Here is a 20,061-nt window from a genome sequence, read left to right on the forward strand (position 1 = left end):
AAAACATAGAAGTGACATCTCAAACCTCCAAATACAGTATTTTAAATGCTACTCGTCACTTTATCTCAACATAATAACTCTATCAAATCATGTAAAGTAAACCCGTCACATTAGAACAGCACGTAAACTAAGGTATGCCGCTATTTCTGTAGGTGACGGGGAGTCGGGTTGTAATTTTTATCCCCAACCGTTCTCAGGTTCCCACATTGTCCACTGGTGAAGATGGCGCTGGGCACAAAGATATGACACTTTTCTGAGTCATGTGCGTCTGCTTTCCCATAAACTTGTATTGGAGAGCGTGCGCACAAGACTCAGAGAACAGCCATATCTTCATGCCTAACGCAATCTTCACCAGCGGACACCAGATTCCCTGTCATCTACAGGAACAGCACCATAACTCAGTTTATAGTGCCGTTCCGACACAACAGGTTCTCTTTAAGGAGATGATGCACTCACTTAAGTAGGGAAGTGTATCAGATCCTAGGCTCCTGTGGGATTACATCTTCCGATTGAACAATAAATGGGTTTTATCATGTAACCTTTCTTAAAGTATTCTATTTGGTACAGTTTATGGAACTTTGTACTGTAACCTTATGAGACTGTACCTTGCTTACAGTTCTGCCTTTTTATTTAAGTGTCACCGATACTCTGCATTGAAGATTCTTTATGTTCAATTACAAGACTACATGATTACATGCGATTGGAGCAAAACTAATGCACGAATGAATATTCATGAACTAGACATGTGATCTGCTTATGTGAATGAACCCCAACTAATGGCCAAGTGAAAATTCATGCACTAACCTGCGAGCCGGTCATGTGGCCTTAACAAATGACCATTCATGGACACATGATCTACTCATGTACTTATTGTATTTGAGGTTTTTAACCTGTCTACAATTCACTTTAATTAGGTGGTGGGTTATTTAGTTTCCTTGTTATGACCAAGAGTGTGTGACTTGCTCAAAATGTGTAGGTAGCAAAGTGCACTTCTTTGGCTTTTCAAGTGGATTTTTATTACATTTCACTAAAGATTGGATTGGTTTTCACCTGTGAGCTGGATCAAGTATGGTTTGTGTACTAGAAAAAAAAAAGGTCTGCATTTTTCCAGAAACAGAACCCCTCTAGTCTAGGAGCGGAGTCTGGTATTGCAGCTCAGTCGCACTGATATGAATGGGGCTGAGCTAAAGTATCAAACATAGCGCATAAACAAGCAGAGCCTGTTTTCTAATACTAGAAAACCCCATTAAGAAAAACAAGTCAGCGGATTTCCCTACAGTCACTGTGAAAAGGCATACCCAGCATGTCATCCTGCTCAGGCGATTGCAGAACATAGCAGCATACATAGCACTTTGCAAGCTAAAAAGCAAGATCATTTATTGGCGTGTCTCTCGGTAGACATCGAACAGGTGTTCTAGAAGCTAAAAGCGCCTGCCTGTACTGTTGACATATTACTTTTAATTGCACAAATCAGAATTCCACATTACAAGTGGTTAGATGTCATTTAATTGGTGCTTTCAACAACACTCAACAGATGGACTTTGACCAAGTATACTCACTGTGGGGGACTTGCTCTTGTAATGGCTTGCATGTTGCTGTAATATATCAAGGGCTTTAGACTCAGTGGTGGGTTTGCAGCTTGGACTGGCTCGTGACTTCTCAGACTCGTCACTGCCAGCAACCTTGTTGCCATACGGTGAGAATGAATAACTGGAAGGGAGATAGGAACCTAAACAACAAAATGACAGAAGATGACAATACATCAATATACTTCAGTCAGTAAATAACAGCTTATCACTTTTCCTTTTGATATTAAACTGCCACCAATGGGTATCCACAACTTTGTCTATAAGGTTTATTTGGCACTAATGTGCACCACATTTACCATCCTCAACCTCCGAATTGAGTCTTATCTACACTTTTTAAACGTTGTAACCTACTACTACAATTTAGATCAAATGTATCAAATATTTTAGACTGGAAGTTTGTCAACAGGGCCCTCTACCCTAACGTGATTAGGTGGCATTGTATCTGACTGTAATTATATGTGTATGTGCCTTATAACATATTGTATAGCAGTGCAGAACATGTTGATGCTTTATAAATTAATGTAATTATTATTATTGCCTTCATCTATCCAGATTTATAAGGTTAATTAGACTAGGTTTATATAGATATGTTCCTTACAGACCAAGACTAAACAGAATGATTACAAGTCTGATTCTTTACTAGGTATACATAACAACTGTATTAAATACCTGGGTAATTCTGCATCATGACTGCTGGCATCCCACGGTAGCTTGGATGGCTGGGGTCATAAGCTTGGCTGTAAGTGTAACCATGCATATATGGGATATAGGACTGATGCTGTGTAAGTGGTGATGAAACTGGCACATGAGTACTTGTGCGTGGGTCCTTAGGCAGCCCACGAGGATCTTCAGTTTGTTGGGGTCCCTTAACTTCTACATTAATTGCCTCTTTGCTATCCTCCTTAGAAGAGGCTTCTTTGCTCCGGCTTCGCTCCTCTTTGACTTTCCGATCTCGCTCTTCTTTCCACCTTTCATCATCAGCTTTTAGTGCATCGGTGTACTTTGGATAAACGTAGGACCACATGCGTGACTCTGCTTCTTGTTGCTTTAAGTACATATTGTAAAAAAAAAAATATTTGGGTTAAACAGAGTTTATACCTTAAAGAGGTTTTCCAGCTCTGAAAAATTGATGACCTATTCTCAGAACTGGTTATCAACAGCTGATCAGTAGGGCCATCACCTAGTACCTTGACTGATCAGCTGTCTTCTGGATACAGGTGGGAGCTGTGCCTGCAATACCATGCCCAGTCACTGACAATGTACAGAGCTATATGCTTCCTACTCCATACACTGTAACAACAGACCCCACAATCAATTACTGATGACCTATCCTGAGGACAAGCCATCAATTTTTTTTTAGAGCTGGAAAACTCCTCTAAATGTTTGAATAGCAATTTACATTCTAATTATTCTTTTACATAAAATGTTGAGAAACTTGGACCTATAGCCAAAGTCAAGGCGGACTTATTGAGGATGGTGATACTGGCGACTAGGATGTCTGTCCCTGGGCTGTGGAGATCCACGACCCCTCCCACTAGAATAGTTTGGGCTGAGAAACTGAACCTCCTTATGAGGTATGAAGAGGAGGGGGCTGATTGCGAGCAGGAACGACTGTACTTCCACGATTTCTGGAGCCCTTGGATCGCAATGAGAGACTTAGACCAATTCAAAAAATGGCTGGAAACAGGTCGGTTAGGTTGATAACAACCTTTAGGAGCGGGTAAGCGAGGGTGATATTTTTCCCGTACCCCCCCTTCCCCTACCCCCGATTCACCTCTCCCCTCATCCCCCCCCCTCTCACCCCCCCAGTTATGTTCATGATTTGTTATAATCTTACATTGCATAGTTCCCAATTTCTGATACGAGACACAAGAGATTAAGCTATACAATCTAGTTTATGCCATAAGTATTATGAAACCAAGATATGCTGCTTGTTGTGCTTATACGGACACATGTTGATACCAACGATGTTTTGCAATGTCTATATAATACTTTTCTTTGAAAACCAATAAAAACGATTGAACCAAAAATGTTGAGAAACTTGCAAAAGCATTATGACTCCTGCAATGTTTCTGAGCTACAGTCCGTAGTGTAATCTGATGCTGTATTCAAATTCTGCAGTATTCACAGCTAACATTTCCCAAAATGCCTTGTAAGCTCAGTGTACAGAACTTACCCTGATGATTTGCATTCTGGGAACTGTATAATTTAGACTATGCACTATAGAGTAGATCTTGCAACACGCATGTAATTATTGACACTCTAGAATCTCGATAACACAACAGAAACTGGACAAGACGACTCTGTTCAGAGCCTTCACCGGCGATTCGCTTACATTTAACAGGAAGAACAATTGCTGCATACATTTCTATTTTTCCAAGAAAACAACAAACCCCCCCCGTTGGAACTCCAACGTTGTCAATGGGTCTCCAAATGAGACCATTTGGGTCTCCACTGATCCTGCCACCCTGCATTATAGTGATCGGGAGATACCAGCAGAGTATGCCCACTGGTTTTGTATCTCCTTAAGGCTCCAGTGGAGTGTGACTGTGCATGTATAAACAGGGGGCACAGAGTAATTAATTTAATGTGCGAGTTGAGCCAGTCGTCATATTTATATGGTAGGTTGAGTACTGCTAAACTAATCAACCTTTGATTTGTAGATTAGTGTGTAGATTTGCTTTAATATGGTTGGCCAGTTTTCAATAAATGGCACTCAGTTATCATAAATTATAATTATCAAGTTATTCCATATCAACTTATTATATATTCTGACTAATAATTATCAAGTTATAATTATCAACTTATTATCAAGTTATTCCATACTAAAACTATGTCTGCTTTACTTCTACCTAGTATTCCCAATTTGTATAAGGAGCCGTGGAGCGGGGCCACATTTAAAGATTGTCCATTCCATAACAGAAGTGGCAATCACGTGATATACTCACATGGTCTAAAGTTTCCTCTGTTGTTACATGTGCATACATGTAGAAATGGTCACTGGACCTGATACACACTTGCATTTCTAGATATATGTGCATGCATGAGCAGAGGTGTTTCGAATAACATGGCCACCTTAAAATCACTTCAAAATCGAGCAACAGGTGACCTTTAGCACTGTTCATATGTGGCAATGCTCCACAAAGTCATAGACAAATGAGAAGGATTAGCAAAAATTAAAGCAGGCATTGTATTAGTAAGTGGAATGATTTGTTGTTTCAACCAACTGACTGAAACTTAAAAAGCCGTGAGAGCATATTCAAGATGCATAGAACATGCACCTAAAATATGTGACTGATGGATGTGACATCAGAAACCAATTAAGAAGCCACAGCTCTTACTGAAGCACTGCAGCCTCTTCAAATAGACCCAGCAATCAGCTGATCAGCAGGAATCCCGAGTAGAGGACAATAGAAGACCACCACGATCAACTACTGATGACCTATCCTAGGGAAAAGTCATCACTAGTAAGCAGCCTAGATAATCCCTTTAGCACAAGAGGTCTTAAAGTACAGTGAACATTTAAAGGGGTTGTCTCGCGAAAGCAAGTGGGGGTATACACTTCTGTATGGCCATATTAATGCATTTTTTAATATATATCGCGCATTAAATATGAGCCATACAGAAGTTATTCACTTACCTGCTCCGTTGCTAGCGTCCCCATCGCCATGGTTCCGTCTAATTTCGGTGTCTTCTTGCTTTTTTAGACGCGCTTGCGCAGATGGGTCTTCTCCCTTCGGCTCCGCTCGGCACCATCTGCTTTTTGGCTCCGCCCCCTTGCACGCATCATCGCGTAGCTCCGCCTCATGACGTGTGCCGGTTCCAGCCTCCTGATTGGCTGGAATTGGCACGTGGTGGGGGCGGAGCTACGCGATGACGCATACAAGGGGGCGGAGCCAAAAAGCAGATGGTGCCGAGCGGAGCCGAAGGGAGAAGACCCATCTGCGCAAGCGCGTCTAAAAAAGCAAGAAGACACCCAAATTAGACGGAACCATGGCGATGGGGACGCTAGCAACGGAGCAGGTAAGTGAATAACTTCTGTATGGCTCATATTTAATGCACGATGTATATTACAAAGTGCATTAATATGGCCATACAGAAGTGTATAACCCCACTTGATTTCGCGAGACAACCCCTTTAAGGGATTCACTACTGTAATAATCATTTAGTTCTTACCTGTCTGTACCATAATACAGGGTCCAGTCCACCTTGTCTATTGCACTCTCCCACTGGTTTTGAAGGTTCTCCACTTTCTTTTGCCGTATGACCACTTCCTTCAGATACTTTTGCCTTTAAACCCTCTGTTTGCTGTACTGGAATCTTGGAGTCCTCTGGTTTGGGGATAATCACAGATTTACTTGAGTCTGGTCCAGGAACTAGCTCCTTAGGTTTGCTAGGACCTGACTTCCCCAGGTCAGTTAGACTTGGTGCCTTTGTAAGTGTTGGAGGTACTGAAGACTTGTGCTTCCATTCTTCTTTGAGAGTAGCCTCTCTATCTCTCATGGCCATCTCTGCCTTCTTTTCAATGTTGCGCTGCTGCTGTTGTTGTTGCTGCTGCTGTTCCAGATTTTGTCTTTGTTTCTGGTGCTCCTCATATTGTTGTCTATATGTTGGGTTAGTGCTCAGCAGATGAGCATGATACCCTTGGTCACTATAGCCATAAGGAGGCACATAGGCATACTGATTATAATAGAGAGACTGCATGTACATATTTGGGCGCTGTTGAATAACTGAGGGCTGTTGGCTAGTGCTGCTAAGCTCCGGCTTTTTATCCTCAGGTGGCTCAACTTTCATCTTAACTTCCGTTACCTCCAGATCTTCTTCTTTCTTGACTTTCAGTGGCTGACTTTCTGGCGTAGTCTGACTAGTGGGATTCATGGCACCTGGACTGGAATGTGCATAGTTAGGTGAGTAGTATGTTTCAAAGGTCTGATAGTATGGGGATTCTTTGCTTTGAGGTTGTGGTGGAAAAAGGGACTTTTTGGCACTTTCCTTCACCATTTGCTCTGGATCTTTGGCCTTTGTGCCTTCTAATTTACCTTCTCCATCTTCACCTGCATCTGAAATGTCAGAGTAAGCTGGGCTGTTTGTTTTAGCAGAAGTTCCTTCTGCACCATTTTGAGTCACAACATGTAACGGGGTCATGGGCTGACCAGGACTGGGATTTTCCATTCGGTTTGAACTACTACCTCCTCCTCCTATGGAAGGACTGGGTGCATTGTCTGTGAAGCTATAGATTTTGTCAGCCTCCGCCTTTATGCTGGCCAGCCTACTCTGATGAGCATCAGAGCCATTAATAAGTCCATCACCTTTGTTTGCCGCATCGCTTACTGCTTCCCCAAAGGGACTTTTTCCATCTTCTGGACGTCCTACTTTTATAGAGCTTCCAGGACTTTCATCCTCTCTTTGTTCTTTCTTCTTTTTATCCTTTTTCTTCTTATCCCTTGATGGAGTTAAGGCTGGATTAATACTAGATGGCTCTCCCATGACTGTTGGTTTAGGCTGGATAGGTTTAAGCTGTGGGCTGGTAGGCATAGCTTGGACTACTGTGGTAGTAAGACCAGTTGAGGAACCAGGGCTCCCAGCAGTGAAGGTAGTAGTTTGAATGGTGTACATTTGCTGGGGTACAATTGCAGGTGCAATAGGCCGAGCAGACTTCACACTTTTAGATGAAGCCAACTTGTCAGGCTTACTGCTCCCATTGCCCTTTTTAGCTGCATCCTTTTCAGTCAATCTCTTTTCCTGTGATTCAAAACCATCATTGCTTGTGTCATCGGCTGCCATGGGACCATCATCTGATCCATCATTTGAAAGTGCTCCTGGATCTGTATCTCCTTCGGTACCAATTTTTTTCTTGCATACAACCTTACCTCCAAATTTAGAGCTGAGCGTAGGACTGTGTGGTTCAGTCAAACGAGCTTTAGGAGTTGCGGATCGTGCTGGTGAAAGGGAACCTTTTTGAGTTGGAAAGCTACCATTACAGCTACCTATGTCCAGATGAAGGTGTGGCTCCTCACCGCATTCACTGTCTCCATCTGCCTCTGGTTTACTGTCATCATCTGTGTGTGCATGAGCCTGATGGTACTTCAGGCCATTAATGTGCTTGTATTTCTTGTTGCAATTAGGGTGAGGACAGTCTATTAATATGGGAGAGGAACAATTACGGTCCAATGTAGTTGGTTCCACCTTTATAGTGCTTAATGGCACTGTTAAAGGTAAAGAAACAGACACTGGGGCAGATGAGGAACCCATGGAGTTCGTGCGGGCACGCTTACTTCCCTTAGAGTCTTCAGAGCTGGAGGTCAGTTCCATGTCAGAAGGAGGTTTACTTTTGCGCTTGCTGGCAGAGGATGGGCTAGCTTTTATATCTTCTGCTGGATTGCAGGGGGGCAGACGATGCTCGCTTGAATTCTGGCTTCCACGTCTCCCTTTATTGTTAGCGCCAGCTCGTGTCTTGCTGCTACTGCTGCTACTACTGCTTGCACCTTTATTATCAGGGGCTGGTGTACCATCTGCAATAGGAGCATTACTACTTGGCCGCATGCGTTTACCCCTCCCCCGTCCGTTCCGCATCTCCAAGTCACTTGTGGGAGAGTCGCAGAATCTGGAGGGGAAAGGGGAGAAAATGAAGAGGGTGAGCGTATTAATTTAATGATCCTATACGGATTAAAAAATATATATTATAATTAAGCGGTTTAGGTTACAACTTCAACTAAGGCCACGATACAGCCGCATGGCCAGCTAAAATGAGCAGCACTGTTTCAGAAAAGCAGACTTAAAATCTCACATAATCTCTTCTAACAACCAAAAGAAGATAATTGAAAATAGACAGTAGTTGAAAATGTACAAACTCACCTAGGTGGAGCCCAGTCATGCCGCGTGCAATCTAAAAGGGTGCCTACATATGTCTTGTTTCTCCATGTCACATTGACTACCAACATACCTGTGAAAGGAAGGAGATTAAAAGATAAATTATAGGCAAAAGACAGTTATATTGCTTCAGGTGAGACAAGACAGCAGTGGATGTTTACCACAGTATGGGTACGGATTGTTTCGAGACTAAGTTTTTAAAAGTAACTTTTCACCTGTCCAAAAGTTAAGTGATAAGTATCTGGCTGATGGAGTACAAGCCCATAACCATAGGTACGTTTAGACAGAACGATGATCCTTCTAAAAATCATTCACATGAAAGTGAATGATAATCATTCAGTTTAAATGAGAGCCGACGAATGAAAGAATCGCGCATTTCTCATTCGTCGTTCAATTTCATCTGGCATAAAAATTGTTGGCTTGTTGGCACTTTTAAACACTAATCGATAAGTGAACAAATTCCATCGATGATTTGTCCATCTGAAGAGACTGCTTGAGCGCAAACAAGCTGAGGAGGACATCGCCAGCTCATTCGCTCAGGCAAACGAGAATCGTGAGGTTCTTGATAGGTGTTAAAAGAGTATACATCTGGCAGTCCCATAAAAGATGAATGGAGCAGTAGTGTACATGCGTGATCACCCCTCCATTTGTTCAGGGATAGGGATGAGCGAGTATACTCGCTAAGGCACTACTCGCTCGAGTAATGTGCCTTAGACGAGTATCTCCCTGCTCATCTCTGAAGATTCGGGGGGCGGCGCGGGGCGGGGAGCTGCGGGGGAGAGTGGGGAGGAACGGAGGGGAGATCTCTCTCTCCCGCCCGCTTCCCCCCCGCAACTCACCTGTCAGCTGCGGCTGCTCCCGAATCTTCAGGGACAAGCAGGGAGATACTCGGCTAAGGCACATTACTCGAACGAGTAGTGCTTTAGCAAGTATACTCGCTCATCCCTATTCAGGGACTCTCAGGACCCATATTATCATGATCAGTGGGGAATCCCGATGGTTGAACCCCCCACTACTCAGATACTTATCCTGGGATTGGTGATAAGATTCGTGCAACAATCCCTTTAAGGAACTTGACCAAATTGTAGCTACTGACTCTTTCAGGCTAGTTTTTGTTTTCTTTTTAGTCAAGCTGTTTATCAAGCCAAGTCTGAAATATGTTCTCCACTTATCCACTCTGATTCAAGATCGAATACCATTCATGCAGCAGTATATTCATAATCAGTTTTTGCAGTGTAAGGCTGGGTTCACACGGGGCGGATTTGCGCTGTGGCAAATCCGCCTGTGGCCGCTAATCCCGGGATTAGCCAGCCATGTGGATGAGATTTGCCAAAAATCTCATCCACACGGGACAGCAAATCCGCAGCGGTAAAGCCGGCGATGTGGAGCGGATTCCTGGGACACAGCCTGTCCATTCTTTTTCTTCTTCTTCTGCTGTGGCTGCGCTCTCCTCTATGGGAGAGCCGGCCACAATGGAAAAGCATGAGGCGAAGCCCCTCTAAAACCCGCAGGTTTTGAAGCTGCACTTTCTTGGCGGAAATCTCGCAAGATTTCCACCAAGAATACGACCGGCGTGTCCCCAGTCTTAGGCCTCACTCACATAGAGGTTTGCAGAAATGCAGCGTTTACTGCGGTTTCAGCAGCGTTTTCAGCACAGCTGAAGGATGCTGAAAAAGAAAAAAAAAAAAGAATCAATACCTCACCTAGCTGGCACTGTCCAGGTCTTGCCGCTGTTCTCCAGAGCTCCCGGCACTTGTCATCGCCGAGAGAGGATCTTGAATTCAATGAATGGCTGTGATTGGTGCCTCCAGCACTGGCTCTGATTGGCGGAGCCGGTGCTTCTTTACCGACCAGAGAAATCTCTTGCAAGGATTTCAATCCCAATCACTAGCAATAGATCCTTTTATCGGCTTGACAAGTGCCCGGCAGCCTGCCTGGAGCTCTGGAGAACAGAAGCGGGAACTCCAGCGGTGCCAGCTATGTAAGTAGCCCCCCCTTTTTTTTTTAAAGGTAGTGCAGCTAGCGCTTGCGTTTAGCGATGCCAAAAATCTGATACCGAGTTGTGCCACTTTTTTTGTATAGCGTTTAGCGCTGCTGAAACCGCTGCCCATTCATTTCAATGGGCGTGCAGCGCTAAACGCTATACAAAAAAAGTCTGTGTGAGGGAGGCCTAAGGCTAAGGCCACATGTAGCGGGAAATACACAGCAGATTTTGGTGTAGGTCAGTATCTGATTTAAAATCTGCATGTAACTTGAATTTTGACCCAAATTTGACACCTAATTTGAAGAAGTGAAATTAGTGCTGAAAATCTGCACGATATTTCAAATCCACACAATTTTTTTCTGCAACATGAGGATAAGATTTGCTGAAGTCTCCTCAACATGGCTTGCAATGTAATTCTACAGAAAATCCACAGCAACTACACTACACCTTTTATACCCGTCCGCTCTTGGATCCCCTGGTGCCCGCTGCTGAAGTCTGCGCTGCGCATGAAATCTGACTCTATTCAGAGTCCCATGCACGTGCTCTTCTTATGGACTTGCATGGGTCAACCAGTCTACCTCTTTTTTAGAATTGCCACCAAATCTGACCCCTACACCATCTAATCACATCAGACTAGACCCAACAACTATCCAGACCACAAATGTCCACAGCCCTTTAAGATAAAAAGTGGAAGCTGGGGAACAAACGGGAGAGAAAAACAAATGATAAAAGAATACAAAGGAAAAAAAAAATTAAACCAGCCCCAAATGCAACAAAACAACCAAACCCCAGGAACAGTAAAAATGTCAACCTTTCTAGCTACACACCCCACAGCCGATAAACTCTCACTTCTTGAAAAAGCTCTGTACTTTTGCCTGACATTTATAAAGGGGCCACAGGTCCACCTTCTACCCAATCCACCACAAAGGCAATTCTATAGATACGTTCCACTACCTAGTAGCATTAGAATTCAATGTAATAAAACACAAAAAGGAAACACCAATCCAATCCAACAAAAGAAGAGAAATTATCTATCAAGTCCCTAACTGAGAACAACGATTTGATTATTAGAAATACAGATAAAGGTGGAATCAGTCTACACGACTGTAGTACGTACATCAGCAAAGCCCTCCGTATTCTCTCAGATGCTAATTATTAATCTATAGTGATCCGTCAACCAAAAATTTGAAAACCTAATTGTGGGAACCTATGAAGAAAGTATCATCTCCGAAAATGAAAAACAATTTCCCATTATTGAGAATCCCAATCTGCCAATCTTCTATCACCTTCCAAAAATCCATAGACACATCCTCACCCCCCAGTTAGACCCACTATATCCAGAATTAATTCTATCACTTGCAACCCATAACATTATATTGACGCTCTCGTGTACAAATATGTCCTTGCCCTAGATGCCTTTTTAAAAGATCAGATTAGATTACCTAAAAATTACCCCTGAAAACCTTCATACAAATGGTCGACGCAGAACTTCTCTATAGTCAAACATGCCCCACAGTCAAGGAACAGCAGTAATATCTTCTTTCCTGGATACAGACCCAACTATGCCAAAAACACTAAAAGGGATTTAATCCTAGATAGCATTCACTTTACTCTGAAAAACAATTACTTGGCCTTTGATTCCCAGCTGCAACTACAAACACTGGGCCCAGCGATGGGGACACGAGTCGCACCCAGTTTAGCGGATTTGTACATGGGAGCGTTTGATTCTAAAGTTCATAAAGTCAGACCACTCTTGGCTTCAAAACAGTAATTTCTACAAACTGTATATCGACAAACTAATCTTTATATGGGACAGCTCAACAAAAGAATTTGAAGAATTCACATAATTTCTCAATAAAAAGTGGAATCTGACATTTACAGGAAAAGGTCTGAAACATTCATAGAACACCTGTATTTATCGCTGAACCAAGAAGATGGAACAATACGCACCAAAACATTTTTTAAAAGATAGACAACTACCCTTTAAAATTACAAAAACAATTGGCTCACTAACATTCTGCATAGCTGGTTCCATCGGATGAGATGCAATCGCACTAAAAACAGTGATTTCATCTGCAAAGCAAGATCTTAAGAAGTAGGCTCGTGAAGGGGCTATGCCAAAGCTCTGATAAAACACACAAAAAGCATGCTGAAACCTCCAAACTACAGAGCAAAACCACTGACAATCTAATTTATTACCACCCATAACCACTCTCACTTTAGTCATCGGAAGGATCCTCAAGAAACACTGGCCAATGTTGCTGCATGACGCCCTTGTGGCCAATCAATTAAACAAATGGAAACAAAAACCAATAATCACCTTTAAGAGAGCCAAGACTCTCAAAAACGTACTGGCACCAAGTAGGCTTTAAAAAAAGGCCAAAAAGAGTTATTATGGGTTATTAGGCTAACTCTCAGGCAGCCAGAAACTGTGCAAGTGTTGCAAAAATATCACAGAGAAATTATTTCAGAGCAACGATACAGGTGAAAGTTTTAAAATAAAGAAAAGAAATACTTTTCATCCAGTTATGGGATTTATTTGCTTGAATGCCCCTACAAGCTACAGTACTAGGTCGGACAATACAATCTTTACACAGCAGGATCAATAAACACCAATCACACGTCACCAACAGGTTCCTGACGCGCGGCACTTCCTGACGCGCAGCCATTTCTCTCAACCGTGAGTGCACACATAATATGTGCCAAAATGGACCAGACCTTTTTTTGTTTTTTGGTGTGGATTTTGTGTGTCGTGTGTAAAAGGCACCGCCAAACGTCATGTAAAATTAGTTACACATATTATGTGCTCAAAACCCGTGTGTATAACCACCTGTGTAAAAAAGCCCTTAGGCTGGGTTTACACAAAGTGAGGAATTTCGCTGCGGCAAGTCCGCCTGCGGCCGCCAATCCCGGGATTAGCCAGCTATGTGGACGAGATTTGTCAAAAATCTCGTGCACACTGGACGGCAAAGCCGCCGATGCGGCGCGTATTCCCCGTGCCGAAGCATTGTTTTTCCTTTTTTTCTGTTGCTGCCACGCTGCTCTCTATGGGAGCGCCGGCCGCAATGGAAAAGCCGCTCCAAAACCCGCAGCTGAGTGCCACGGGTTTTGAAGCTGTGCTTTCCCGGCGGGAATCTCGCAGTTTTTCGCTGCGGCACAACCGCAAGATTTCTGGTGGGATTCTGCCCTGTGAGAACCCAGCCTTAGTGTTGCTATAATTGTAATGACCCATAGAAGAGAGAAAACCTAATATTTATACCAAATGATGGATGCTGTAAAAATAAATACCCCCAATAAAAGTAGAAATAGCTTTTTATTTCCCTTGCCCCACAACAAAAAGTTATTAAAGGCTATTCAATACTTTATACGAGAAAAGAAGCAGGAATCTCCTTCTTGTAGGTGGGGGTTACTAGGTGAATGTCCACGGAACCTTTCTGAGGCAGCATGGCAGCCAACGTTGTTGGGAAAGGTTGCGTTCGGCTCCAGTGATTTTATTTTTCAACTAGTTGTTCTGATTTTCGCCTATTTTGTGATGGCCGATTCATACAATCAATGTGCAGCTGTGAAAGTTTTTTTTGCACTTAAAAGCACTCATACAAAAAATACATTGTGAGATGACAGGGAGCCGGGTACTTTACTTTTTGTACTCGCCGGCTTCTTGGTTCCCGCTGAAAATCTGACTCTTTTCAGAGTCCCGTACGATCTCCTATACAAGCCTATGGGAGAGCATGTGCACGGATCTCCGAAGAGAGTCAGATTGTTGTCTGATTTTCACGACTTCAGTGGTGGACACGTTTTACACATACGGTCATGGGAGCTCGGCCTTAAAGGGGTTGTCCCGCGAAAGCAAGTGGGGGTATACACTTCTGTATGGCCATATTAATGCACTTTGTAATATACATCGTGCATTAAATATGAGCCAAACAGAAGTTATTCACTTACCTGCTCCGTTGCTAGCGTCCCCGTCGCCATGGTGCCGTCTAATCTCCCGATTAGACGCGCTTGCGCAGTCCGGTCTTCTCCCTTCTGAATGGGGCCGCTCGTGCCGGAGAGCTGCTCCTCGTAGCTCTGCCCCGTCACGTGTGCCGATTCCAGCCAATCAGGAGGCTGGAATCGGCAATGGACCGCACAGAGCCCATGGTGCACCATGGGAGAAGACCTGCGGTCCACCGTGGGTGAAGATCCCGGCGGCCATCTTCGCAAGGTAAGTAAGAAGTCACCGAAGCGCGGGGATTCGGGTAAGTACTATCCGTTTGTTTTTTTTTAAACCCCTGCATCGGGTTTGTCTCGCGCCGAACGGGGGGGGGGGCTATTGAAAAAAAAACAAAAAACGTTTCGGCGCGGGACAACCCCTTTAACATGACTTCTATCCCAAATATATTTACATGAGACATAAATTGAAAATCTACAATTAAAAAAAAAAAAAAAAAAAGATATTTTCAGGAAAGATTTTTGCAATTTTAATGTGACTATTAGGAGGGTAAAATGTGTCGATTAGTTTTCGACTTATAGCCCATTTTTCTGGGCCTCCAGACAGTGAGACACTGCGTATCAGTGCAAGATAGTCAATGCTTAGAAGAAACATGCTTCGCTTACCATCCTCTGTCTCCTGCCACACGATGCCTTCTAAATTTACACTGGTGCCTGGTTCACAAGGTCCAAGACATTCAGGCTCCGTGGCAAGAGCCACATCACTGGTGTTGACACCCACAGATCTTGTTCGCACCATGATCTGCTCGCAGGGAGACGATATGTCACTGTTGACCATCGGGACAAGTAGATGAAGAGGTAGCCCAGAAGATGCACACACTGTGGATTCCATCTAGAGAGAATAGTTCAAGAAACAATGTCAGTTCAAGCAAAATAGTACAAAACCTACAGCCAAAGTCACTCTTCTCAAAAATGTCATTTTATACATGCATTTTATAACTGCATTTATGAAATAATTTCTAAATCAACTGTCTGATTGGCTGCAGTGCTCAGGTGAACACCACTGTCACTTCACTGCGTACCAAGCATAGCGCTGTACATTTCATAGTGGCTGTGCTTGGTATTGCAGCTCATGTTTCATTCACCTACACTTAGGCCATGTGACCGATGATTGGGACATCACAGGCCTGAAAAGCAGCAGAGCACAGAAGCCTCTTCAATCAGCTAGTCAGCAGGGGTCTTGAGCAGTAGACCCTCACTGATCTGAAAATAGATCATCAAACTGTTAGGGCTCTCTCACACGGGACGACTGTCGCACAATCATTGCACAGTGAATGAAGGTGGAACATCCGAGAATCATTCCGACCGTCCATCCCAATTCATAGTAAACAGGCAGTCATTCATGGATGAACTGCCTCAGACATGGGTGCAAAAAGATGGTGACAGATTCCCTTTAAGCCTTCATTTTGACCCCAAGGTTAAATACTAGTATTGAGAAATGTGTCAACAACTTTCTGGAACATTAAAATACAGAAGTTTCAATATTTTTTGCCATATGTTTAACACATAGGCGGTGGGAGCTTTTCCTGGCATACGTATATGATGGCCATAAGGGGTTCTAACGCAGTGTGCACAGAGCCAAGTGATCCGGTGGAGGACCAGAAATGTATTTTTAGGGCATTTCTGATCTGTATTCCAGAGATGTAGTTAAAAGACAGGGAATTCCTCTTGGCAAAAACAAGTTCATTACCAGGTCACATGGGGGGAAGAAATGACTGGTTGTGGAGCAGACACACAGGACCTACCAGCTAGAACACAATGAGACTAATTACAGCAGGTCTGCTAATTAGCCAGCAGTCACAGTGTTAATTCGCACAGCGCACAGAATAATTACCAGAGCTATTCACTACAATAATAGCCGTTTTGTGGGACAGGAATAAAAAGTTTTCATGAGACAGCAAACGTGATGCCTTGTGTTATTTTCCAGATCGGATCTAATGGTAGATTTATTCTACTTTCTGTACATAATTATGGAGCTGGCCATCTTGCCTGATTCAGAGAGATGCTTTACAGCAGCTACATGGACATCAGAACAGAGTCTTGATGTGACTGATTTACTTCTATGGGAGAGTGTCCATATACATTGGATTATAGTTAAAGGGGTTGTCTCGCGAAAGCAAGTGGGGTTATACACTTCTGTATGGCCATATTAATGCACTTTGTAATATACATCGTGCATTAAATATGAGCCATACAGAAGTTATTCACTTACCTGCTCCGTTGCTAGCGTCCCCGTCTCCATGGCTCCGTCTAATTTCGCTGGCTTCTTGCTTTTTTAGACACGCTTGTGCTGTGCGGACTTCTGGCTGGTGAATGGGGCCGCTCGTGCCGGAGAGCTGCTCACCGCGTCGTCATCGTAGCTCCGCCCCGTCACGTGTGCCGATTCCAGCCAATCAGGAGGCTGGAATCGGCAATGGAACGGCCATCTTAGGGAGAAGATTTTTTAAAGTCCTTATTTCGTCGGATGGGTGAGTAGCAAGCGGTTTAAAAACCGCTTTAAATTGCTATTTTATGCCAGGGGGGGGTGACAGGGGGAATGAGGGAATGTAAAATTTTGAGGTTTGCCGCGAGACAACCCCTTTAATGAAAATCAACTTCAACCAAAATGATAGTCAGACATGACAGCTCTTAGAAAGATCGATCGGCCATCACTTGATTACACTGAACATGGATATACAGTTTGCACAACTGTAACGGCCAATATGGTCTAAATGTATATGGCTAGGTCTGCAAAACAATCAGTCCCTGGGTGTCTAACCATAAGCTCCTTCTATCTAATGCGTATGGCCACCTATAGCTATGCTCTGTGACCAGTGCAAGGAAAGTAGGCGAGCTGTGACCATCATTTATTGTTAACCAATCCCATCTGTGATGTTAATTAGATAACTACTAAAAAAGTCAACTAAAGGCCCATTTACACGCATTTATACATAGATAATCTTTCAAGTGACTGAAAGATTTTGCGATCTATTTGCATAAAGTGTTAATGGGCATTAACACTTTATCATTTTCATTTGCATGTAAAGGGGCCTTCAAGAGCTGTTTGCAGAGCCCAGCGTGTGCTTAATCACACACCTAGCTGTGCACACAGCTGCATTGTTCTACTCGCAGTTGCTGGCAAATTACAATGTTATTTGCTGACTCTGGTGAAGATAACAGCAAGCAGTAAACTGAAAAACACTATCTTTCAGTGTCTGAACGATGGATTTTAAGTTGCTCTTAAAATCATTGTTTAAACGAAAAGTGCATGATGCCCGTGTTTACATGTAACAATTTTTGCTCATTTTCGGTCGTTTAAACAAATTTTGAGCGATAATTGTTACATGTAAATGAGCCTTTATGCATGAAACCACATGGAGCGACTGACCGTATGTGGCCAAACCACACCCACCTGCACTGGTCAATAGCCACACAACTGAAAGTAAATTGTGCTGCAATACCCCAGTGCATGTAGGTTAGGCTTGTCTGCATGCATCCAGTCACACCATATGGTCTAACTCTTACACAACAGCCAAGGTGGCAGTCAGTACAGTTTCCTGTACCATCAAAAGGGACTTGGAAACTGGAGAAAACTCTGACAGGAAGAGGTCTGGCAGATCAAAGGTCACCACAAAAGAAGATAAATTTTTGAGATTCAACAGTTTGCGTGACGGGGCCTCAGCACAAAATATCCAGGTACAGCTTAAGTGCAGCAAAAAAATAAACATTTCATCTGTGAAGAGAAGACTTCTCTCTGCAGGTTTGACAAGTAGAGTATCAGTGAGAAAGCCACTGCTAAGAAGGGAAAATAAATAAAAAGACTGGGCTAAGCAACACCTCCAGTGTACTACTGAAGAGAGGAAGGCGGTCTTATCGACTGATGAACCAAAGTTTAACATCTTTGGTCCATCACACAGGGTTTAGTGTCGAGTAGGTGAAAGAATGGTTCCTGAGTGTGACACCAACTGTCAAACATGGAGGAGGAAGTGTGATGCCTGGGGCTCTTTTGTTGCATCCAGAGTTGGCGACTTGCATAGGGTGACTGGCACAGTGGACGAAAAAAGGCTACCAAAGTATTTTGATATGCCATGCAATACCCACTGGTGTACACCTAGTTAGTCAGCAGTTCATATTACAGTAAGACAATGATACAAAACATACTTCTAGTCTACAACAGAACTACTTAAAGGGGTTGTCTCACGAAAGCAAGTGGGGTTATACACTTCTGTATGGCCATATTAATGCACTTTGTAATATACATCGTGCATTAAATATGAGCCATACAGAAGTTATTCACTTACCTGCTCCGTTGCTGGCGTCCCCGTCTCCATGGCTCCGTCTAATTTCGGGGTCTTCTTGCTTTTTTAGACGCGCTTGCGCAGAAGGGTCTTCTCCTTCTGGTCGGTCCGGGCACGAGCGGCATTCTGGCTCCGCCCCCTTCTACGCGTCATCGCGTAGCTCCGCCCCGTCACGTGTGCCGATTCCAGCCAATCAGGAGGCTGGAATCGGCAATGGAACGCACAGAGCCCATGGTGCACCATGGGAGAAGACCCGCGGTGCACCACGGGAGAAAACGGCAGTGCATCCCTGGGAAAGGACCGGCGGCCATCTTGGGAGAAGAATTTTATAAGTTCATCTTTCATCACATCGGTGAGTAGCAAGCGGTTTAAAAACCGCTTTAAAATGCTATTTTATGCCGGGGGGGTGACAGGGGGAATGCGCTAATTTAAAATTTTGATGTTTTGCCTCGGGACAACCCCTTTAAGAAGAAGGCTTCAAAGAATGCAATGGGCTGCATTAAGTCCAGACTTAAACCCCATTGAGCTTGTCTGGGATAAATTGGACAAAGGGGTGAAAGCAAAGCAGCCTACAAGAGCAGCACATTTGTGGGAACTTCTGCAACAATGGTTGGAAGAAATTTATAAACAGTATCAGAACGCAACTGTAGAATGAAGCCTTGATTGTATCAAGCTACATCAGCTAGAGGGGGCTACTTTGAAGAGTCAAAAATCGACATTTAATTTGGTGAAACACAGTTAATCCATTATTTTTATTCATCTAAACTTGCTATGCTTTCATTACAGAATACATGAGACAGTAAACTGTGTAAACATCAATAAAAGCTGAAAACATTGAAGTATTTACACTTCAACTACTACCAGTAGTGTAAACAATAGGCCATTTTGTAATGACACAATCCCTTTAGGCATCCTGCATATGGGCGTATTTGCATTGCGGAGTCCGGGGTGGGCGTTCGCCTCCAGACTCCACAGCGAATACTGCCCATAGCTCTCAATGGCAAAACGCCATTTCATCTCCACAAGCGGAAATCAATTGCGATTTTCCACTCGCGCAGAATAAATCGCAGCATGCTGAGAATTTGTGCGGGATACGCATGGCCAGCTTCCACTGAAGTCAATGAAAGCCGTCCGTCCCGCGGCACACTCCGCAGTGATCACTGCGAAGTATCATGGGATACATGTCACCCTCCAGCACCGGCGGCTACTGCGCATGCGCAACGGAGTGCTGGCGGGCACATCCGCAGCGCTCGCAGAAGACACCCGACAGGTAAGCTGGGGTCACCAGCCGGGCACCGGAACAAACTCTGCTGCAGGAATACCGCATGCGGGGTCCGTCCCGTCTGTTTGC

At 43.7% G+C, this 20,061-nt stretch overlaps 1 protein-coding gene across 4 annotated transcripts in view; it reads right to left on the reverse strand.

Moving 5' to 3' along the window:
• Positions 1-20,061, reverse strand: part of ZNF609 (zinc finger protein 609) — a 74,402-nt gene that overhangs the window by 5,559 nt on the left and 48,782 nt on the right. For 3 of the 4 annotated variants that reach the window (XM_066592422.1, XM_066592421.1, XM_066592423.1), the window contains exons 3-7: positions 15,040-15,265; positions 8,445-8,532; positions 5,766-8,193; positions 2,259-2,634; positions 1,560-1,729 (exon numbers count right to left, since the gene is read on the reverse strand). In XM_066592422.1, coding sequence (XP_066448519.1) covers positions 1,560-1,729; positions 2,259-2,634; positions 5,766-8,193; positions 8,445-8,532; positions 15,040-15,265 — 3,288 coding nt within the window. The remainder of the gene's footprint in view (positions 1-1,559; positions 1,730-2,258; positions 2,635-5,765; positions 8,194-8,444; positions 8,533-15,039; positions 15,266-20,061) is intronic. The other variant, XM_066592424.1, reaches the window with a different exon arrangement.

This window comes from Eleutherodactylus coqui, chromosome 2 (assembly GCF_035609145.1).
Source record: "Eleutherodactylus coqui strain aEleCoq1 chromosome 2, aEleCoq1.hap1, whole genome shotgun sequence".
NCBI classification, from domain to species: domain Eukaryota; kingdom Metazoa; phylum Chordata; class Amphibia; order Anura; family Eleutherodactylidae; genus Eleutherodactylus; species Eleutherodactylus coqui.